This window comes from Bos taurus, chromosome 5 (assembly GCF_002263795.3).
Source record: "Bos taurus isolate L1 Dominette 01449 registration number 42190680 breed Hereford chromosome 5, ARS-UCD2.0, whole genome shotgun sequence".
Lineage (NCBI taxonomy): Eukaryota > Metazoa > Chordata > Mammalia > Artiodactyla > Bovidae > Bos > Bos taurus.
In genome coordinates, this window is record NC_037332.1 from 85,056,828 (window position 1) to 85,081,071 (window position 24,244).

General features: G+C 41.8%; 1 protein-coding gene across 2 annotated transcripts in view; it reads left to right on the forward strand.

Moving 5' to 3' along the window:
* The first annotated feature begins 245 nt into the window (after positions 1-245).
* BCAT1 (branched chain amino acid transaminase 1) overlaps positions 246-24,244 on the forward strand; it is a 123,962-nt gene continuing 99,963 nt past the window's right edge. Inside the window, 1 exon segment of one of the 2 annotated variants that reach the window (NM_001083644.1) lies at positions 246-321. In NM_001083644.1, the coding sequence (NP_001077113.1) occupies positions 316-321 (6 nt within the window). In that variant the 5' untranslated portion in view covers positions 246-315. 2 annotated transcript variants of the gene reach the window in all.

Genomic DNA, 24,244 nt, shown 5'->3' on the forward strand with positions numbered 1-24,244 from the left:
TCCTCCAACCCCACGGGTGAGCTGAGAGGTGGATAAGGGTCTGAGCTGGGTGCAGGGGAGGAATTTTCGTGTTGGAAGAAACGCTACCCTCTGGGGGCAGTGTAGGGGAAACACAGCCTCAAGACTCTTCCTGCTGATGCAATCTGCAAGAGAGCCCGCAGACTTCGCAGCCCGGGCCAGTCTGCGACGCGCCAGCCACGTGTGCCCGCCGCCACCCCGGCCGCTTCCCCAGATCCGCGCCTCCCGGAGCGCTCGGGACGCAGGGCCTCTGCCTCCGCTCGCCTCTAGCTGCTGTGTTCGAGCTCTGGCCCCACGATGAAGGTAACCGCTTGTGATAATGACTGTACTTGTACAACAATGTGTGTATGAATAGAGCCCGCGATTCCTCAGACAGAGTTGGCAGACAGGGGACGGAGGAAGAACCGGCTCGCTGGTTGCCAGGCAAAACGCTTGCAGCATCTTCCTTATCAATGAAGCTCGGACCGAACCTTCCCTTCATTTTTCTCTTCAGATTTCTGCTCAACTCGTCACAGGATGTGCCGCCTCAAGGTTTTTCACAGCTGTATTTGTGAAGCGAGATAAAAGGCGGCACGTAGCTCCTTCCCCTGCCTGTTTTGAAGTATAGAAAGGGAGAGGAAGCTCTTCTCAATTTCTAAAATGCACAGGAGGTGGGGGGTTTTGGAGAAGAGGTCTAGGGGTGTCCCTGGTAGTACATGGCGGTTTTCTGCCGGCTGTAAGTCACAAAGGTTCAGGACTAGGTGATGGTGGGAGATGGAAGGAATCTGTCCCACCTCTATTAAAAACAGAAGGCTCTTCTTATTCTGTTCTTTGTGGAAATTCAAGCTTCTAGGAGTTAGTTACAAATCATCAAATAAGCCTAAGGGCTTTTTTTTTTTTTTAAATTCAAGAGCACCCTAGTGACATTTATTCTTATGCTAATCAAGGATAAAGAGCCTAGCTGCTTATTACTTAGAAAGGTGTAGAAATGAACCCTTTTAAGGGTTCTGTTTTCCCACGTTGGAAAACTGCAATTATTTTAAAAGACCGAAGCATGGGCAAGTGCTATTGCTATCCAACATCCTGGAAGCAGGCGAGTCCTATATGTAGTCTGAAGTTTGAGGAGAAAAAGGCCACGTTTCAGAGTTTCCTAGGCGAGCATTAAGTACAGTTGCTAACTGGGTTTACCCACAACCCATCCCAGTCTACAACTGTGCTTACAAGAAAGGATGTCTTTTCACCAAACAAACATTTCCACTGTGATTAAGCAGGAAATGAGTGGAAAATGTAGTTCTGTATTAAAAGGGATCATGCAAATGTGCTGTGTTGAAAAAAGTCTCTAGAGAGTTCTATTTCTGGCTTGCTCCTGTCTAATTTCAGATGAAAAATATACTCTGAGTATCAAATTCGTGAGTAAAAGGAGAGAATTATGAGAATAAACAGTCTTGCTTTTCAGCTTTCTCCTGTCCCAGGTGGAATTTAATGGATTACGCATTTTTGTAAATTCATGGGTGCTTTAGCATGAGTACAAAACCCCCGGCCCTTTACACAGGAAACTGGAGGATCTCTTCAAGTAGTCTCATCTCTGTTTTCTTATATTTTACTAAGATTAAGAAAGAAATGATTATGTGTTACCTTTCTACTCACCTTTTACCTCAGTATTTATATCATAATCATCATTTTAAAAAAATGATTTGCACATGACACCATGATAAGATCTGCTGTGCTGCTGCTGCTGCTGCTTAGTCACTAAGTCGTGTCCAGCTCTTTGCCACCCCATGGACTGCAGCCAACCAGACTCCTCAGTCCATGGGATTTGCCAGTCAATAACACTGGAGTGGGTTGCCATTTCCTTCTCCAGGGGATCGTCCCAACCCAGAGATGGAAACCGCATCTCCTGTTTGGCAGGTGAATTCTTTACCACTGAACCACCTGGGAAGCCCTTGATAATTTCTGTCCTCAGATAATTTTCCAGGCATAGTCTTGCCTGGGAGCTATTATTTTAAGATGGACACATACAGAACAAACAACCGAGTGAGAAAAATTGCATACACATTGAATAAGATGTGTATAAAAGTGGGAAGTACCTATTATAATTTACTGAATGAAAGTGGAGATGACGTGTATCTGAAAGGACAGAGACAAGAAGTCTTTGTCAGGGATGCATGGTTAAGTGAAGGAAGGGGGCTGTTTGTGTGTGTGCAGGGGGCCCAACAAGGGGCCTGGCAGGGAGGGGGTGGGGATTCACATTCCAGACACAGGATGTGGCCCCTCAGGCCAAGCTCCGAGAAGTGCAGCTAGTTAAGCAGGCCTAACAAAAGGGCATTGGTAGAACCTGAGGTGGTGAGAAAAAAAGAAAAAGCAAGAACAATGGATGAGAGTTTCATTTTGGCCAGTGTTTCATTTAGTGAGTCTCTGTAATAAATAATTTCATCTGATTTTAGAACAATAGAGAAAAAGGAAGGTGAGTTAAGAAAACTTCCATTTGTAATGCCAGAATTTCTCTTGCTTGTCAGGTCATTGAATCTAAGAAGGTCTAAATATTTGAAATGGGCTTAAAATCTTGTGAAAGAAAGTTGAAAATAGTTGATTATTAGAGATTTATGTGAAGAATTAAAATCAAGTTATGGTTTCTTTCAGGAATTGTGTATCTCCCAATTATTTTCATAATTTCAGATATTATCTCTTAGCTCAGATCAGGACTTTTAGCTCTATAGCAGAGGAAAAACAATTCTCCCTCTATACTTCTTAATTCTTGGCTGATCTGTTGTTGTTTAGTCCCTGAGTTGTGTCCGACTTCTTTGTGACCCCATGGACTGTAGCCCACCAGGTTCCTCCATCCCTGAGATTTCCCAGGTGAGAATACTGGAGTGGGTTGTCATTTCCTCCTCTAGATCTTCCCAGCCCAGGGATTGAACCAGTATCTCCTGCTTTGGCAGGCGGATTCTTTATCAAGAAGCCCTAGTGGCTGAAACATCCCCATAATAAAACATAGATTAATGGGGGAGGAGTAGGGGGGAGCAAGTTTAATAACATGTATACCTCCTGTGTACATCGAAGATATCCAGGAAAACTTGAGTAACTCCTTGAAATGACCCAAGTTACCACCTTAAATATCATCTTCAGCTAAAGACTAAAGAAAGATATTGAAGTTTGGTGCAAGCTAATCATGGAAGGTTATAAAAAAACACACAGAAAACAGGAATAAACTGCATGTTTAAGTCAGTACCTTCTCCTTGTTAAGAGTTTCTAGAGATTTTATTATCCTTCTTTTCCTGGCACAGAGAGGGAGACACCATTCCAAATGGGGATTTCCCTTATAAATGCAACTTCTACTCTGTTTTCAGATATTCTTTTGTGTCTACAACTTTTCAAAAATGATCAGCTCAAAATTGTCCTTATGCTAAAGAGGCATATTTTGGGGGTGGTCTATTCTGCTCCCCTTCAGTGCATTATTTCTGATATCAAGATAATAGACCAGGGGAGGGTTGACCTAAAACAAATAGATTGCAGCAAATATTTCTCTGACACAGATGGGTTTATTTGGGGGTCAGCAGGGAATTAAAATTTGGGGTCTGTAACCAAGGCCAGCCACACACAGCAAGTCTCTTTGTAGCAAGGGGAGAAGTCTTTACTCAGGGGAAATGGACATTGGGAGGGCCGTAGTAAACAGAGTCCGTGGCTTTTCGTTGACTTGTTGCTGGAGTCTTTCTTCTTCTTTTTGGACTCTGCTATGATCGTGGGTCTGGGGCTAGAGAATTCCCTTTTCTGTTCTCCTGGGTCATTTAATTAAAGTTTTAAATTTTTTTAAAGAAGGGCACAGCTGGGTAGTATAGTCTAGGGTTATGAGTAAACTATTTCTGTGCATAAATGAAGAATTATTTCTAAACTGTGGGTACCTTACGTGTTTGGTTTAGTTATGTCTTTGAGGGTTTCAGGTTGTCTGATTCTTAGTGGGGGTAAGAAGATGAAAATGAAAGGCTTTCTCTAGCTTATTTTAGGCTTGGCAATTGTTAATCCTCTAACAGATGCCACTCTAGACAAACCTAGTGGAATGGTGAGCCTTATTATGCCCGAGGGGATTTGGTTACCATATTAGAATGAGAATCTGGTAACTTCCAAGATGGACATCATTATCCCAGGCATCTTCTATTTTCTATATAATACTATCATTCTTTCTGAGCACAGGGGGAAACTGTGGCCAATCTGCTCATTTTACAGTTGTAAATATGGCAGTCTTTGTGTCATAACTTTATCCCCTTAACAGCTGTCCAAATGCTCTAAACATTTAAAGTGACATATGGTAAAAATTCCTACTGATGGGCTTTCCTGAGCCTCTGTAGCCCATTTGGTAATACATGTCAGTGGCCATTCATCTAAGTCTACTGAAATTGGGTGCTGTATAATATCAACTTAAGGTGCAACATGCTTTAAATGTTTTAAAATGGAGTATTGAGGATGCTCTGATTCTAAACCTAACTTTGCAATTGCAAACATTCTTATCATAAGATCTAGTCTATGATTGACAGTATCAACGGTGAATGTGAAGCCAAAGCAGAAAGTCTTTTCTATCACACACGAGGGTTCATGTGTCACTTGCACCTGTGCTTCTCATTTGTCTTCTCAAGTCTACAGGCTGAATTACCTCTAGAAATTGAGTACTTATATCCTTAAAATAACTTAGAAATTAGATCAGTTTATTAATATAGCATAGCATATAAATATTTTCCTATGTCGTATATAGGCCATGCCCTTTTTGTAGGAAAAACCATTTTGCAAAATATTTCTCTCGTGTTCAATGATTAATGGGAGAAAGAAAATCTTAAAGAAAGAGATAATCACACTCTGGAAATATAGGGAAAAGGTCAAGAAGAGAGGAAAAAGGAAGACAAGTTAAAAAAAAATAGAGGAAATTACATTACAACAAGCAAAGGTCTGGAAGAGTTGTATTGAAAACATGTGATTCTTTGTGATTGAAAAATTGTGAAATATTTGTAAAATTTGGCTAGTTACATTAACGGGTCTATTTTTCACCTAAAAAGAACTAATTCATTGGTTTTTTTATTTTGCTATGTGGATCTGAATATGTGACCAGTTGCATATACAGTCTAACTCCTCGTCTGAGAAATGAGTTTGCTATTTTGACTGGAAATGTTTAAGAATTCTAGGACATGAAAGTTCAAATTCTGACTCCTTATAAATCTAGATAGAAGGGGCACCTGTTGGGATGTTCTAGGCCAAACGTGCCACGAATGTCTCTTATGTGACCAACAAAGACCTTCACGGAATTTGGGTTTAAGGCCAAGGATGGATTTGCACGCGGTATCACTCAGCAGTTGTTAACGTTCCATCACTATGGTAAAGGGCAGTGTTGCCTAGTACCTTTCGTTTCCTTTTAGCTGATTCAGACTCAGAGTTGTATCGTTTGGATTTTAGTGCTAGATATCAGTGCAGGAATCTATAATGACAATAAATGTTTCTTTGAACTTTGAAGATAAAAGGTGGAGTTAAAATGGAGTTGTAAGGTCTGCTTGGGAAAGCATAATATGCATTATGAGGAATTTCATGGCTTTCAAGGTTGGTGAATGGTCTGTATACTTGCAAGGTTAGTGCTGATGTTTATAGAGGAAACACATCCAGGTTTTGAGAAGGACTTCTTTAGTTAACAAAAGTAGAGCTGCTTTATATTTCTAAATGCTATATAAGTTACATAACATTGAATTATAAACTCAAAATCTTCATATGAGGAAAGCATGACAATTATATTATTAACTCCCATTTTACAGATAAGGAAAATGAAGATCAGAAAACCTGCTTAAATTATTTAAGGCCACAAATAGCACAACATGATGAGAAACTAGATATTTTGACTCCTAGTCCAGTGTGCTATCTCCTTCACTGGTGTTCTAATCCTTTTGGGATCTGACATCACTTTATAAATCTTAGAAGAATGTACAATCTCCCCCAACAACATGTACAAATATACATAGGCACAAAATTTTATATCTAAATTATTTGTTGTTAAAATCAGGACAGTGTAGTCCATATAGCATGGAAGACTGGTGGAAGATACTGAAATAATCTAGTTTTTACAGCACTGGAGAGCTATTGGCTCTTGCTCCTGTAATCAGCTAAAAATATAAGCAAGAGTTCCACACTGCTCTTTGAATATCAAACATACCTGCCTCTAGGGACGTCCCTGGTGGTCTAGTGGCTACGATTCTGAGCTCCCAATACATGGGTCCCAGGTTTAATCCCTGGTCAGGGAACTAGATCCTACATGCTGTAGCTAAGTGTTTGATGTCACAACTAAAAATCTCACATGCTGCAACGAAGATCAAAGATCTTGGATGCCACAATTAAGACCTGGCACAGCCAAATAAATCTTTTTTTTTTTTTAAAAAAAAAGAAGATGCCTGTCTTTAGACCAAACAGAAAGACAACCAATATTTTCTTTGTTTTTTAACCATACATGTTATCAGTTTCTTCTTTCTATCTCATAAAGACCCAAGGTGTAGAGTGTAGGGGAGGAAAACACATTTTCTTCTATCTTTTAGGTTCATTTCTTGGTGTTTTGCAAATTAGGCTGACCAAAGAGAGTGTAAGAAGAGGAGAACCGTTGATTATCTCTGCAGTTTGCATAAATACAGGAGAAACTCAGTGCTGACTAACTCACAGGGTGGTTAGAATGTGGGTTTATATAACATCCTAACAAAGAAAAACACATTTGTAGAGAACTGATGAGACAAAGGCAAACGTTTTAGATTTCCAAGGGCAGCAGTCTGTGGGGAGGTAAATATACAAGGGATACGAATGGGGTAAGATTTTTTTGTTCAGGTCCATCTCAGGACTGACTTTCTGGCTCCTTTGTGGCTATAAAACTTCAGCTGGCGAGGTGACTTTGGGCAGTCCTCATTTCTCAAAAGTTTCTACTTTTAGTCGGCGAAAGGGAGGCTCCAGGGAGGCTTCCTGGTGTGTCTGTTGGCTCTCTTGTGCCTTCAGCTTAAAATAACCCTTATCCCAAAGTGGCGTATTTTGGGATGTCATATTTTGATCCTCTGCAATGGTCAAGAGCAGAATTTAATTCATGGAAGCTGCACCTGAGTTTATTTGATCTTCATCTCATTTTGAAGTGTATACATGGCCATTTCATTAAACAGGGCTAATACATAATTTCTTAGTGGAGTTTAGTAGTTTGGGGTGCTTAGGTTTCCCATCTCATTAATAACTTCCTGCCCAAAGGGAACATCTACCTGGCTGTGTTGCTACCAGATGACCCCTGCCTTAGCATATTTGGCCCAAGTTCAACCATCTTTCACTTCTTTCTTCTCTTATCCCCCTCACCCCACTCCATTCCAATCAGATACTGTATTCTACGGATTCTATTTTATTTGTTTCTAATATGTTCTCTCTTTCCCATTGCTGGTGTAACAACAATTTATGCTCTCATTATTTCCTGCTTGAATTATTTCGAAAGTCTTTCAGTTGGTCTCAAGATTAATTTTTTAAAATTTTCCTAATGCATTATTTTGATTGTCACTCACCCACTCAAAATTCCTCTATGACTTTCCCATTGTCTGTGGAATTTAATTTAGTGCATGAAGTCTTTTTCTAATCTATCCTCTCTTTTATGTGTATGTGCTCCTCCAGTCATAGTGGAGGATTTACTATTCTTCAAGATGAGCCTTCACATTTCCATATATTCATGTCTAACTCCTTCCTTCCTGGACTTTGCTGGTGTCCAGTGGTTAAGAATCTGCCTGCCAATGCAGGAGACACTGGTATCATCCCTGGTCTGGGAAGATTCCACATGCTGCAGAGGAGCAACTAAGCCCGTGCACCACAGCTACTCAGCCTTGCTTTAGAGCCCAGAAGCCACAACTACTGACCCTGAGTGCTCTAGAGCCTTATCCCAAAGTGGCATATTTTGGGATATCATATTCTGATCCTCTACAATAGTCAAGAGCAGAACTTAATTCATGGAAGCTGCACCCAAATTTATTTGATCTTCATCTCATTTTGAAGTGTATACATGGCCATTTCATTAAACAGGGTTAATACATAATTTCTTAGTAGAGTTTAGTAGTTTGGGGTGCTTAGGTTTCCCATTTCATTAATAACTTCCTGCTCAAAGGGAACATCTAGCTGTGTCTCCACAACTAGAGACACCACTGCAATGAAAGGCAAGCGTACCACAACTAGAGCATAGCCCTCACTCACCTCAACTAGAGAAAGCCTGTGCACAGAACTAAAGATCCAGTGGAGAAGGCAATGGCACCCCACTCCAGTACTCTTGCCTGGAAAATCCCATAGACAGAGGAGCTTGGTGGGCTGCAGTCCATGGGGTCACAGAGAGTCAGACACGACTGAGTGACTTCACTTTCACTTTTCACTTTCATGCATTGAAGAAGGAAATGACAACCCACTCCAGTGTTCTTGCCTGGAGAATCCCAGGGACAGAAGAGCCTGGTGGGCTGCCGTCTATGGGGTCGCACAGAGTTGGACACGACTGAAGCGACTTAGCAGCAGCAGCAGCCAAAATTAAAATAAATAATTTTCAAAAAAATTCCTTCCTTGCCATTTATACCTTCTTCCCATCTGTCCCCTCCATGATGCCACTCATCATGTAGCTCATCCCCATGTTCTTATGTGACTTGTTTTACAGTGGAGTGTAAAACAGTGACTTGTTTTACAGTGGAATGAGAACGTGAAAGATGGGAAGGTTAAGAGTAGAGTCTCCTTTTGGAGTCAGGAAATAAGATATTGATCATATCCTACAATCTCAGCACTCACCTTTCCTCTCTTGCGTGAACCCTGTACCATCAGTGGTGTTTTTTACAGATACTGGTTGAGCTAAATCAACGTCCACTTTCTAGACTTCCTAGATTCAGATTCATTGATTCTGTTTTATATTTCTTTGTTTTCAAACTGTAGATACATTGTTTCCACATCGGAATTTATTTGATGTCAGAACTGTAATTGACTACCAAAATATAGAGGGTTATAAAAACACAGACAACAGTAAACACATGTTTTAATGCCTATTGAAGGATTCATTTCATACAGCTACTGACTGATGTTTTTAGAGTGTCAGTGGTGAAACTGTACATAGATTGTAAGCATACATTGAAAACATTTCTGGAGAAGTTCATTCAAAAAGATGCTACATAACAATATGAACTGGACCCATGAAAATCATAAGAAACAAACTCGATAATGCCGGTTCACTAAATCACTACTGCCTTCAGATTTAGGCAGTATGTAAAGAGAAAGGGTCCCTGCCACACCCCAAGGAACTGGCTAGAATTTAGAACAAATTCTAAGTGTCTAGGAATGTTAACTAGTTCCAGTACTGTTTAACATGGGGATTTTTTGTTGTTGTTGCAAACCAAGCAGTTTTTAAGCAAACTAATTAATGCATAGGCTGGCAAACAAATCCAACAGAAGAGGCACTTAGAGGCAGTGTTCATCGAACACTGGAATTTTGAAAGAAAAAACCTCTTAGGTCATTTTAGGCATTTACTTCTGCTAAAGAAGGATTGTTCTTTTAAGTTTATTTTTCGAGCTTTCAATTCTATTCCACTCAAATACCTCAAGAACCAAGACTTCTCAAATCTTCTGTGGACAATTTTGCCACTTACTATAGTTACTCTTTAAAAGTTTCCTGAAAATTAACTTATTTTTCTTTACTTTTGGGGCTGTGTTCTATTTGTTCTAATTAGTAGTGTCAGTAATTTAGTGGATATGTGGATATCGTATGTCAATAATGTTTATGCTGCTTTAATTATTTCATGCTTGCCTCTTACATTAACATTGTGTCTGAAAACAAAACAAAAAACATCATGTCTGCTAGTCCAGCAGGCAACCAGGCGTCTTTCCTCCTCTTGATGATGTTCTTAGAACATTTATTCACAATAGCCCGTCAGTCTACAATTTGATGTTAAAAGACAACATTTTGATGCTGGGAATAAGGGGTCCTTTGCAACCACATGAACTTAACTACACACTATGAGATAGATTTAATAGTTCAACATCATTGTTAATGTTAATTAGAAGTGACTTGCATTTACTTGTACCTATGTGAAATGACATCCAAACCAGAGAATTTACTGCAGCACTGTTTGTAATAACAAAAGATTGGCAGTCATCCACATATCCAACAGATGTAAAAAAGAATGAAGTTAAAAAAAAAAAAAACTAGTGGAGGGAAGAATGAGTAAGCTCTCTATATACAGATTAAAGGAAAATCTCCAGGATCCTTTTAACTGTGTACATTTATTTATTTGAAAAATGCTGATCAGAGAAGTCAAGGAAGGATTTACAGTGGAGGTGATGTTTGAGCAGAAGCAGGAGAGAAGGCCAGCCGAACAAGGAAGTAGGAGCAACCCCAGACTTCTGGACCTAGATTCAATCACCCATTCCTTTGCTGTAAAAGACCATGAGGAAGCGTGTGCCTGGCCTCTCTTCCAGATCGCTGGTAAATACAGGGCCCCGTGTACTCAACATTCTCAAGGAATGAACTGTGAGAACTCACAACACTGGCAACCCAGGGACTAAATTCAGCACATCACACTTTGCTCACAGTATCTCCATGCTTCACTATCCCTTGATGCTCTGGGTTTTCTCTCTTGTCTCAACCCTCACTAGAACCTCCCACCCAAATTTGTCCATAGGACCCTTTACAACTCAGTATTAGCACCCCCTCCCCACTCCTTTCTTAAATGCTTCCCATCCCTCCAGCCCTCTGGCGAGGTCACTTCCGTCACCTGGGTTGGGGGCTCACGTTCTGTACTCTTTTCCCTCTCGAGTTAGAAGGGCTTGGTCTCCTTCACCCTGCCCATTCTGTCCCATCAGACTTCTCCTAAAATCCTCTTTCCCCTGCTCAGTCCAGCAATCTGTGCCATCTCTTTCTGCCTCTTAACTATCACATGCTCTCAAACTTATCCACTGAAGATTTTGGCACTTGCTCCTCATTCTCTCTTCCATCTTAAGTGCTGTTTTCTCCTATTATTTCAAGGTTCATGGATGGTCCATTCCCCTTTCTTGCATCTCATCTCCATTAATACACAATATTCCTCATAATCCATCCATACCTATGGTCATATCCCAGACTTTTAAATGGCATTTAATTATACCAAGTCCCATCAATTATTTTTGGTTCAAGATACATCTTATATCTCCACAGTTCTCTCCATTTTAGCTGCCAAGTGCACAGTTCAGGCCACTCTCTTCTAGTCAATGGGCTTATATTATATGGGTATATAATATATATGGGTATATATATATAATAAATAGATATCAAGTGGGTAAATATTAATAGGTTTCTATTTTTGTTCACCTCTAGCTTATCCACACCCCCACCCTAGTCTGTTCTCCACAAAGCCGAGTGATCACATCTGTCATTGGCTTAAAAAGCTTCTCAACCCTTCCTCTTATGCTTTGACTAAAACCCAAAGTCTCCCCCCGTGCTCTGCAAGGCACCAGAAGTTCTGATCACTCTTACCTTTGCCGCCTCACTTCATCTTTCCAGCTTCTTTCACCCCCCCCAAACTTTTCTTCAGGGCTAATCCTTTTGCCCTGGAGGCCTTCCCCCTGCTCCCCATCAAGCTAGCTCCTTACTACCCTGCCAGCCTCAGACTGAATGTCACTACTTCACAGCTGATCGTATGATCCTCTGTGATTCCAAGTCCTTTAGAGCACGAATTGCAATTTACAGTTATTTATGGGTGTGATTGGGCTTCTCAGGTGGCTCAGTGGGTGAAGAATCTGCCTGCAATGCAGGAGATGTGGGTGTGAAAAGATCCCCTGAAGGAGGGCAGGCGACCCACTCCAGTATTCTCACCTGGAGAATCCCATGAACAGAGTAGCCTGGCTTGCTACAGTCCATAGGATCTCAAAGAGTTGGACACGACTGAAGCAAGTGAGCATGCACACACGCACTCGTGAGTGTGATAATCTGTTCTGGTTTGGGGATTGATCTCTGATGTACTTTCCCACTAGATCGTATATTTCTTCAGGACAGAGAGCATATCCAGTTCTTTGCCACTGTGCAAACACATGTAATCCAATACTTGGCCTAGGATAGGTGGTTGGTAAGTGTGGTAGGCTGAGTAATGAACTCTCTGTGATGCCTGTGGCTTAATCCCCTGAAACTTTTATGATAAAGGAAATTTTGTGACTAAGTTATAGATCTTGAGATGGAGAGCTTATCTTTGATTTTCTGGCTTGGATCAATTTAATTGCAAAGGTCTTTACAAGAAGAAGGCAGGAGGCTCACAGAAAGAGATGTGACAATGGATGCAGAGGTTAGGGGGAAAGAGGGAGCAAGAGAGGGAGACAGAAAGAGTGAGATGTGAAGATGCTATACTGCTTGCTCTGAAGATGGAAAAGGGGCCTTGAGCCAAGGAATACAGGTGGCTTCTAGAAGGTGGAAAAGCGAGGAAACAAATTCTGTACCTTAACTTGGAGGGGCTTCCCTGGTAGCTCAGCTGGTAAAGAATCTGCCTGCGATGCAGGGACCCCAGTTCGATTCCTGGGTCAGGAAGATGTGCTGGAGAAGGGATAAGTTACCCACTCCAGTACTCTTGGGCTTCCCTGGTGGCTCGAATAGTAAAGAATCTGCCTGCAATGCAGGAGACCTGAGTTTGATATCTGGGTTGGGAATATGCCCTGGAGAATTTGACTAGTATCTAAATTCTGGAGAAGGGAAAGGCTACCCACTCCAGTATTCTGGCCTTGAGAATTCCATGGACTCTACCGTCCATGGGGTTGCAAAGAGTCAGATATAACTGAGCGATTTTCACTTCATTTCACTTCACTTAACTTGGAACTCTGACCTCCAGAATTCTATGATAATAAAGTTCTGTTATTTTTAAGCCACAAAATTTATGGTAATTTGTTACAGCAACAACAGAAAATGAATATGAATTTTGGTACTGACTGTAACAAATACCTGAAAATAAGGAAGTGGCTTTGAATTGGGCACTGGACAGATGATGGAAGAAATCTGAGGATCACAAAAAGAAAAGCCTTGATGTCTTGAACCGATTGTTGTTGGAAATACGGATGTTAAAAGCACTACTGATAAGGGCTCTGAGAGTATTGGGGAAAATACTCAAGGAAACCAGAGGAAATCCTTATTATATAGTAGAAGAAAGCTTAGTGGACTTGTGGGTTACAGCTATATGGAAAACAGAACTTGGAAGTGGTTAACTGAGATTCAGTTGAGATTTCCAAGCAACGGCTGAAGGTTTCTTCTTTCTGAAAATGCAAGAGGAAAGAGACAAGTTGAAGGGGAAACTGTTAAGCCCCAAGGAGGCAGGTTTTGATGGTTTAGAATGTTATCAGATTCTCCAGATTATAAAGTAAGATGTTCACACGAGGAGATTCACCATTAGGAAAGCCTGCTTTGGTGAGACAGCTGAGGCTGTTAGGAGATTACAGTGACATGCAACGAAGAGATGATGATGCTTGGATTAGTGGGAGTGGTGGTGGTGTGAGGTGTAAAAAAAGACAGGGGGATGAGTTGATTTTATTGGGACTTTGTTTAGGGTCCATTTGGGCCTATACTGTTATAGTGCTCCCTTTCCTGGCCACCTGAACTGTCTGGCCTCTCTGTAAACCCTCTCTGGAATATTCTGTCTTAGTGTCGATTGGGACCAAATCATCATTTTTTGCTTGTATGCACTCTGGATTTCTCCTTGGATTAAAGGTCCAGTGAAGAGTGGTCTTCTAGCTTCTTGTTCTTCCCCCTCCACTTTACCAGTGAGTCTTCTGGATGCCATTTAGGGAACTCACTGGATTCACTTGGCCAGAGACACAGTCACCATCACGCCCATTTCACCCTGGGCTCATACCAGAGGATGAGGCCACCTTGTCCTCAGTCCTTGTACAGCAGACAAGTTAATACCATCTTAACAAGATTAGACAAAACAATGGAAACAGTGACAGGCTTTATTTTCTTGGGCTCCAAAATCACTGCAGATGGTGACTGAAAGCCATAAAATTAAAAAACACTTGCTCCTTGGAAGAAAAGCTATGACTTACCTAGACAGCATATTAAAAAGCAGAGACATTACTTTGCCAACAAAGATCTATCTAGTCAAAGCTTTGGTTTTTCCAGTAGTCATGTATGGATGTGAGAGTTGGACCATAAAGAAAGCTGAGCACTGAAGAACTGATGCTTTTGAACTGTGGTGTTAGAGAGGACTCTTTAGAGTCTCTTGCACTCCAAGCAGATCAAACCAGTTAATCCTAAAGGAAATCAGTCCTGAATATTCATTGGAAGGGCTGATGCTGAAGCTCCAATACTTTGGCTACCTGATGTGAAGAACTGACTCATTGGAAAAGACCCTGATGCTGGGAAGGATTGAAAGCAGGAGGAGAAGGGGATGACAGAGGATAAGATGGTTGGATGGCATCACCGACTAGATGGACATGAGTTTGGGCAAGCTCCAGGAGCTGGTGATGGACAGGGAGGCCTGGCGTGCTTCAGTCCACGGGTTGCAAAGAGTTGGACATGACTGAGTAACTGAACTGAGCTAACAGGATTAGAGATAAAGGAGAGATAATAATAAAGTAATGGAGCCACCAAATGACCCAAAGCCTGTCAGGAAGACAGAAATCACTTGAGCAGGAGGTCCTAAACCTAGAAGAACCAGAAACCATTGGTGCTGAAAGGAAAACAAAGCTGAGATGTGGTCAGTGATACAACTGATAGCAAAGAAGGCAAAACATCCACCTCCTTCTTTTCATTTTCCTCAGGGTGAGGACTTCAGATTACTGTAATGCATTTCTCTCTCTTTTTTTAATAAAGTTTTTCTTTTCTATCTTTTTAATATTTATTTGTTTATTTTCGGTTGCACTGGGCTTTTCATTGCTGCCAGCGGGCTTTCTCTAATTGCAGAGAGCAGGGGCTATTCTCTAGTTGTGGTGTGTGGGCTTTTCATCATGGTGGCTTCTCTTGTTGCAGAGCATGGGTTCTACGGCATGTGGGCTTCTAGTAGTTGTGGCTGATGGCTTTGTAGCCGCACAGCATGTAAGTATCTTCCCAGACTGAGGATCTAATCCTGCAATAGCAGATGGATTCTTAACCACTGGACTACCAGGGAAGTCCTGTAATGCATTTCTTTTTTTTTCTTGTAATGCATTTCTTGAACAAACATGTGAAGAGTCCTTTGTGTGTAAGCACTGGGCACTTCTCAAGGTCTTGAAGCTTTGAGGAGGAAGGGTAGGGAGTGTCGACACACTTCTTGGCACTTGTATGGAAAGGCCAAGTAACATGATGGTAATGAAGATAGTCTGGGGCCACATGTTGGTGTGTGATTCTCAGCTTTGCTCTTAAGTGATCTCCAACAAGTTATTTAACTGTGCCTCTGTTTTCTTGTCTATAAAGAAAATAATAGTATGTACCCCACAAGGATGCTGTGAGGATTGAATGAAATAACAAATGTAAAGCCCTTCTATCCATGGTTTCCCTGGTGGCTCAGATGGTAAAGAACCACCTGCAATGCAGGAGACTTGGGTTCAATCCCTGGGTTGGGAAGATCCCCTGGAGGAGGGCAACTAAGGTTATTCTAATTTCCTCTCTGCTGCTGCTGCTGCTGCTGCTAAGTCGTTTCAGTCGTGTCCGACTCTGTGCGACCCCATAGACCGCAGCCCACCAGGCTCCGCCGTCCCTGGGATTCTCCAGCCAAGAACACTGGAGTGGGTTGCTATTTCCTTCTCCAATGCATGAAAGTCAAAAGGGAAAGTGAAATCGTTCAGTCGTGTCCGACTCTTCGCAATCCCAGGGACTGCAGCCTACCAGGCTCCTCCGTCCATGGGATTTTCCGGGCAAGAGGACTAGAGTGGGGTGCCATTGCCTTCTCCTCTCAAATGCTAACAAATAAAATATTTCAATTAGTGATGCAGTAGGAAGAAAATAAAATGAAGTGATGTTATGGTGACAGAACTGAGGGGAAGCCAGTACTAACTTGTACCGGCTAGTTAGGGAAAGCCTCACAGAGGAGATAAACTTTGCACTAAGACCTGAGTACCATGACAAACCATGGGACATGGAGGTGGCGTCCCATACATGGTGAGCAGCAGAGTTAGCTTACTAAATTTCCTGGAGTTTAGTGAGCAAGGGGAAACATTGTGAATACTCCTTTAAGCCATGATAAGGAGTGTGGATTTTATTCAAGGTGTAGTGGATCATTTGAGCAGAAGATGGAATTCCATTTTTAAAACGTCACTGTGGGTCAAGTAGTTTATTATGGTTACATTTTGTTTTTCTTACACAACTTTTTGTTTTTCCTATAGTTAATCATTGCCTTAGTATCTTCCATTTGCTTCCTTTACTATGTATTTATTATGAATTATTCTCAACTCTCCAAAAGCCTCTATAATTTTGCATAGATCAAAAATATCCTTTTTTTTTCCCCCTGGACTCTTTTTTCTGCCCCTCCTTTTGTTCTTGTTTCAGTCTGTGCTGGTTTCTCTCCAGGCCACTTGTGAAACTCTTTCGAAGACTTCTACTTGGCATCCTGTATCCTCTGTGTTGGGTCCCAAGATTTCTGAATCTTGTGGCTTCCTCTTTCTTAGTTTACTTCCTCATTTGTGTGGAACATACCCTTCAGTAGTGGCCAACTGAACAGTATATGAGAGATAATGTTTTGATTCCTTGCATGCCCGAAAATGCTTTTGTTCTACTATTGCGCTAGATTGATGGTTGGTTGAGAACAGTTTTCTGAGTTAAAAATGACTTTTGCATCCAAATTTTAAGGGAATTACAATATTATGTTCTAGTTTCCTGTGGCACCAAGGAGAAGTCAAGGAGCACTCTTATTTCAGATCCCTTTTATGTACAACCTATTTTTGTTCTTTCCAGAACCATTAAGGATCTCATTAACTTTATGATAACATGAGTCCTTATTCATCCTAGGATATTTTCTGGTCATTTATCTTTTGATAATTTCTTCTCCTCTTCCTCTGTTTTATTTTCCTTAAATTCCTATCAATTTATTGTTAGACCACCTTGACTGATTTTCTAATTAAAAAATTTCTCCCCAAATGTGTAGTTTTAGGAGGGGGATATTTTGTCAATGTTATATTCCAACCTTTTCCTTGAATTTTAAAATTTTAGTCTTCATATTTCTAAGATCTTTAAAAATTCTCTAATTATTTAAATAATGTCATGTTATTTCATGGATGAAACATCTTTTCTTTATTTCTGAGGAAATCAATTATAATTAAGCCATTTTTCTTCTACCCTCTGTATTAGCCCTCCCCTACACCTCTTATTTCTGCATTTTAGGGCAGGGGCCACGCAGGTTGCCTTCTATGTAGGAGGCTTTCCTCAAACATCTGTTGGCTAGCGGCACCTCATTTATGGTTAATACTTAGGGCAGTGAGAAACCTCTAGGAATCTCTGAGTACATGCTTAGTCCCTTCTCTGGTCCATTTCAAAGTTTTATGGCCATGCAGGAGTGACTAGGCTATTTCATTGGAGGACTCCCAGCTAGTCTTAATTCTAGCTCTGTTTTCAGAGTCTTATGTAGTTTTTTGCAGGAAGAATTATCCAATTTGCATAGGACTTAGTGCCTATGTTGGGCTTCCTTGATGGCTCAGACAGTAAAGAATCTGCCTGCGATGCAGGAGACTCGGGTTCGATCTTTGGATCAGGAAGATCCCCTGGAGAAGGGAATGGCAGCTCACTCCAGTATTCTTGCGTGGAGAATTCCACAGAGGAGGCTGGTGTGCTACAGTCCATGGGGTCGCAAAGAGTCAGACATGACTGAGCGACTAACACTACATTCATAGGGAACTAAAGGTTCCATCATTTAGTGTGTGAATTTTCACATATTTTCCCAGAAAAGTGTTTAGATTCCTTCAAGCCTGAATCTCTTATGTCCCACTTCTCCAGGGAATAAATCTCTCATTTCCTACTAGAATTAGGAAGTAGTTACCTGGCTGTGCTGGATGGGCGTGGAGACCCAGAGGTAAGAGTTTATGAATCTTATATGGATGAGCTCTTATATACCAGAGCCAGAGTGTGACTCTCCCTTGGGATAATCTTGGCTGACTGGTGCTGCCTGTGCTGGGAGAGTCAAGAGAGGGGTCTTCAAAGGATGCAGTTTATAATTCCAGTGTTTCGTGAGGCAAAGATGCCACGGGCTATGTGGCTCTTTTCTCTTAGGAAAAGAGCCATGTTAGAATCACCTGGGACCTGCCTTATACCACCTGCTTAGAGGGTGTAATGTCGGAGTCAGAGCTTCGGGGGTCCTTTCCGAGGTGAGGCAGAACATGCACTGTTGCAGTGAGGAAGTGCAGAGCAGAGGTCTCCTTTGGGGATGGGGCACGAGAAGACAGGTGTGAGAAGCATCCATAAATGCACTGTGACGCTATAAAGAGCCAGCATTTGACCATTTGCCCTGGGGGATGGGGGTGGGAGGCAATTGTAACAGTCCTAGCAAGTCTGTTCCTGTTTCCTCTTGTTCCTGGTACACATGACCCTAGGGGATGTAGAAACAGCTGCAGGGGAGTGGGGAGAAGACAGAACAAGGAAAGTGATAAAAAAAAAAACAACAACAAAAAACTGAAAGGCTGCATTCCAGCTCCTGAGGTTGAGGTGGGGCCTGCTCAGAGAGAAGCAGCTGTCAATGTGACCTGAAAGTTTCATTTCAGTTCTTACTGGGTCTTTGAAATACTTGAAAACAAGCTTGAACTCATACTTGCATATGACTGGAACACAATAGGATCAGCCTGGTCATCTCCAGATGGGGGGCTAGGTTTAAGTGAGATTGGGGGTGGTGGTGAGAGAAAAATGATCTGCTTGCTGATTGTACTCTTCTTGGGTTAATGCTGTTCAGTAATGGTTATGCAGATGTTTATCAAAACTCCCTACTTCAGCCTCACCTTTAAAAGTCTCTGGTGCCTTTGTTCTGAGTCTTTCTGAGCTTCTATGAGGGCAATCAGGTTTTCATTACTGTCTCCTTTGGGCACTGTGGTTTTCGTTCTTCCTAAGTTGCGGAATTGGTAATTTCTCCACTCTTGGCTTTCTGCCGTCCAGAATGGGTTTACATCACTCAGTACTATTGCTTTGTCTCCCATTCTGTTTTCTCTGTGGATTGCACTTTAAAAAACACCTTTGAGGAACTCCCCCTGTGGTCCAGTGGTTAAGACTCCATGCTTCCACTGCAGAGGGCGAGGTTCAATCCCTGGTTGAGGAACTAAGATTCTACATGCCACGTGGCGTGGCCAAAAAAAAAAAAAAGTACTGTTGTCTCAGTGAATTTCTGGAAGGACTGTGCAAAAATGGCCGTATGTTCCACCATATTTAATTGGAATCTCAAGCAAATATTTTCAGGATAAATATTAATAATAACATACTCAGTGTTCCCAGTACTGTTACATAAAGCTTCTCTATATAAATCACCTTGAATTCTCCTCTTAGCCCTCTATCCCCCATAACTGGAGTTTTGGTCATTTCCTCATCACCAAAGAGCTGAGCTTTTTTCAATTTGTTTTAATTTTGATTACCTTTTTTTCTTTTTTGGCTGTGCCACACAGCTTGCAGGGTCTTAGTTACCCAACCAGGGATTGAACCCAGGCCACAACAGTGAAAGCACTGAGTGCTAAACCACTGGACCATCAGGGAATTGCCTCTTCCTTTTTAATTCAAATTTAAGCTGTGACTTGATTCTTTGAGACTGTGAATATCTCATTCTCCAGTCACTTTTATCTGATGACTTTAGCATCCCTTGAATGATCTAATTATATCACTCTCAGCATGGGTTAGCTAGCATTCTCTTCGGAAGGAGCTTTCCTTTTCTCTCCCTCCTCTCTCATTGTTATTTTAAGTTATTAAGAATTGCAATATTTTTTAGGCGGGATTGAAGGTGAGAGGAGAAGGGGACGACAGAGGATGAGATGGTTGGATGGCATCACTGACATGAGTTTGAGTAAACTCCACACGTTGGTGATGGACAGGGAGGCCTGGCGTGCTGCAGTCCATGGGGTAGCAAAGAGTCGGACACGACTGAGCAACTGAACTGAACTGAGTATTTTGTGATAAATTAGAGCAATTTCCCCAGTCTAGGAAAGGAAGGAAATGAGACAGTAAGTTACAATATACCTGATTGAAAAGAATCATGCCAACATGTAGACCAAAAAGCCACCTGTGCAAAATCAACTCATACTTTTGTGTTTGTCTTATAATAAAATCTAATAGTGAATGAGTAAAAATTAAACAAATTGATTGGGTAATTGCAGAGATAGGCATGGGCTACACAGACTATTTCTACTTTCGTATCAGTCAGGTTTTCAGTAGTCATGTATGGATGTGAGAGTTGGACCACAAAGAAGGCTGAACGATGAAGAATTGATACTTTTGAACTGTGGTGCTGGAGAAGACTCTTTAGAGTCCGTTGGGCAGCAAGGAGATCAAAACAGTCAATCCTAAAGGAAATCAACCTTAAATATTTACTGGAAGAACTGATGCTAAAGTTGAAACTCCGATGCTTTGGCCACCTGATGCGAAGAGCCAACTCACTGGAAAAGACTGATGCTGGGAAAGACTGAGGGCATGGGGAAAAGGGAGTGACAGAGGATGAGATGGTTGGATAGCATCACTGACTCAGTGGACGTGAGTTTGAGCAAACGCCAGGAGATAGTAAAGGAGAGGGATGCCTGGCGTGCTCCAGTCCATGGGGTCACAAAGAGTCGGACACAACTTATTGACTAAATGACAATAACAATCAGTCAGGTGCTCTGTGTGGTCTGAAGACCTGGGTTGTAGTACCAGCACTGCCTCTTTATAGATGTGACTTTGATCAAGGCAGTCAACCTTCCTGAAATGCAGTTCGGTTATCTCTAAAGTGAACATGAGAACTTTACTTGGATGCTTCATGCCCTTTGTCCTCAGTGACAGCCTCTCTACAATTGGTCAAGTCAAAAAGCATTAACAAAGTAAGCCTGAGATGGCTCATCTTGGAAAAATCTGCTGGCAAGGATGGCCCTTGTCTGATGTCTGGGAACTTGAATTTTCAGAGACTTATCACAATTCCCAGATAAGAGTGGGTCACTGTGCCCAAACTATTTTGGGCACAAATAGTACAAGCAATGTGTTTTCTGCCAAACATCTATTTCTTTCTAAGAGTCTGAAATTTGTTACGCTGGTAGAGGGTGCCTATATGGCCAGCCCCCAATAAAAACCTCTGTCATTGTGTCTCTGATGAGCTTTCCTGGTGGATACATTTCACACGGGTTGTTGCAATGTGTTGCTGGTGGAATGAAGTGCATCTTGTGTGACTGCTGGGAGAGGACTCTTGGAAGCTTGTGCCTGGTTTTCTCTGGGCTTTGTCCCCTGTGCCTTCTCCCTTTGCTGATCTGCCTTTGGCCCTTTTTCATCCTGTAGTAAATCACAGCTGTGAGCACTGAGTCCTGCACATCATCCTAGCTAATCATTGCACAGTTTCCAATTTTCTCATCTGTAAAATGGAGTTTATAATAACAATAATATCTACCTGACAGTGTTGTATGAAACGTGAGTGGAATTAAGGGCCCGATGTAGGATGTATCTGATAGAGGGTGGTTGTTACTATGCAGTATGTTCATTGTTTATGTAAGGAACATCTTGTGTTTTGTGTGTGTTCATGTTTTTTTGTCAAAGTAACACTGACACATCCACTCATGTAAATTAACTCTCAAATCTTTGATGACTCATTTGATGAGAACAACAGGTTCACATGCCAGCTTATAGGGACACCTGCTTCTTTCACTAAAATGTATGTACGTGTGTGGGTGTGTTTCATCACCTAACAAATATGAAATAATTTGAGGGTTTTTTATGATCTGAATGTGTCTCCCCGCCTCCCCGCTCCCCCACCCTCCAAGCATTCACATGTTGAATCCTAACTCCTAAAGGTGATAGTATTAGGAAGTGTGTCATTTGGAAGGGGATGGAACTCTCACACTTGGAATTAGTCCTTTGGAAAAGAGACAGACAGATCCCTTGCCCCTTCTGCTACATGGGACAGGACAAAAAGTCTGCATCCCCAAAGAAGGCCCTCACCGGCCATGGTGGTACCATGACCCTGGACTTCCTGCTTCCAGAACTGTGAGAAATAAATGCTTGTTGTTTATTAACTGCCCTTAAGGCTTAAAGACCTTAAGGCTGTGTTTTGTTGCTTTGTTACAGCAGCCCAAATGAACTAAGACAATTTTTCTTTCCTATTCTTTCTTTTTTTCTCATGCTTTCTTTTGATGTGCCCCTGGCAATCTGTAGCGTGAGCATGCATTGTGTATTCTAACAATAGAAAATTGCAGAAGTGAGGAAGGGGCGTGGAATGGATTTAGAGAACTTTACAGTCTATTGTGCGTGTGCGCTCAGTCACTCAGTCATGTCTGACTCTTTGCGACCTCATGAACTGTTCCCCACCAGGCTGCTCTGTGCATGGGATTTTCCAGGCAGAAATACTGGAGTTGCCATTTCCTCCTCCAGGAGATCTTCCAGACCCAGAGATCGAATCTGTGTCCCCATGTCTCCTGCATTGCAGGCAGATTCTTTCACCACTGAGCCACCTGCGAAGCCGCTTACAGTTGACTAAGTTGTGACTAATGGAAACTATGAAAACAATGTACTAAGGATACATCATCAAGTCTTCACTCCCTCTACAACTACAGCTGTTACGGAGTTTGTGCTTTGGTTGCCTAGAAGTGAAGGAAATGCTGCTGAATGTCTCATTAAATAATCTGGAGACCTCCAAGGTGTGTTATATCTCTTACAATCAAGAGAGCAAACCACGGAGAATGCATCCCAGCTGGCATGTGACGTGCCTCAACACCACAAGCACCCACCACATTGCATGAAAGCTGATTTTCGGGGAAAACACAAATCACACTCATTAAAGGCAGGATTCCAGAACAGTATTGGCTCTTGGTTCTTTAACTCCAGATTGAGAACAGTCTCATACTAAACATCCATCCTTAAGAACTGTTCATTAATGCTTTGTATTTAAAACATGGTAGGGGAATTCCTAATGGTCCAGTGGTTAGGACTCCAAGCTTTCACTGCCAAAGATGTGGGTTCAGTCCTGGTCAGGGAACTAAGATCCTTCAAGCTGCATGGAGCAGCTAGGGAAAAAAAAATTATGTCATGCAGAAAACACATTTCAAAAAATAAATAAAGAAATAAATAAAACATGATGGGGAAATAAAACATGATGGACTTTAGAGTGGAAACTGTTTTTCTTTCTCCCTGGTCTGCCATCCAGTAAGTTCTCGTTCTGCAGACTCCAGAATTTCTACTATTCATTGTACGTTTTTCTGGGTTAGGCCCCAGATGGTGGAATACACTCCCCAAAGGTCTCCCCTCTTTCAGTTCCTCCTGTTTCAACCCACTCTATACATGGTTGGGAGAATGGTATCCCATGTAACAGTATCACCTCACACGTTTCAGAAGGGCTATTATCAAAAAGACATCAATTAACAAGTGTAGGTGAGAATCTGGAGAAAGGGAACACTCATGAAAGGGAACCCTCATGAACCGATGATTGGAATGCAAATCAGTGCAAAGACTAGGGAAAAGATTATGGAGGCTCCTTAAAAAAATTAAAAAAATAGAACTACAATATGATCCAGCAATTGTACTTCTGGATATTTATCTGAAAAAAATGAAAACACTAACTCGAAAAGATTTATGTACCCCTAATGACCAACCTAGATAGCATATTTAAAAGCAGAGACATTACTTTGCCAACAAAGGTCTGTCTAGTCAAGGCTGTGGTTTTTCCAGTGGTCCTGTATGGATGTGAGAGTTGGACAGTGACGAAAGTTGAGTGCTAAAGAATTGATGCATTTGAACTGTGGTGTTGAAGAAGACTCTTGAGAGTTCCTTGGACTGCAAGAAGATCCAACCACTCCAACCTAAAGGAGATCAGTCCTGGGTGTTCATTGGAAGGACTGATGTTGGAAGTTGAAACTCCAATACTTTGACCACCTCATGAAAAGAGTTGACTCATTGGAAAAGACCTTAATGCTGGGAAGGATTGGGGGTAGGAGGAGAAGGGGACGACAGAAGATGAGATGGCTGGATGGCATCACCGAGTCGATGGACATGGGTTTGGGTAGACTCTGGGAGTTGGTGATGGACAGGGAGGCCTGGCGTGCTGCAGTTCATGGGGTCACAAAGAATTGGACATGACTGAGTGACTGAACTGAACTGAACTGAACTGATGTTCACTGCAGCACTCTTTATAATAGCCAA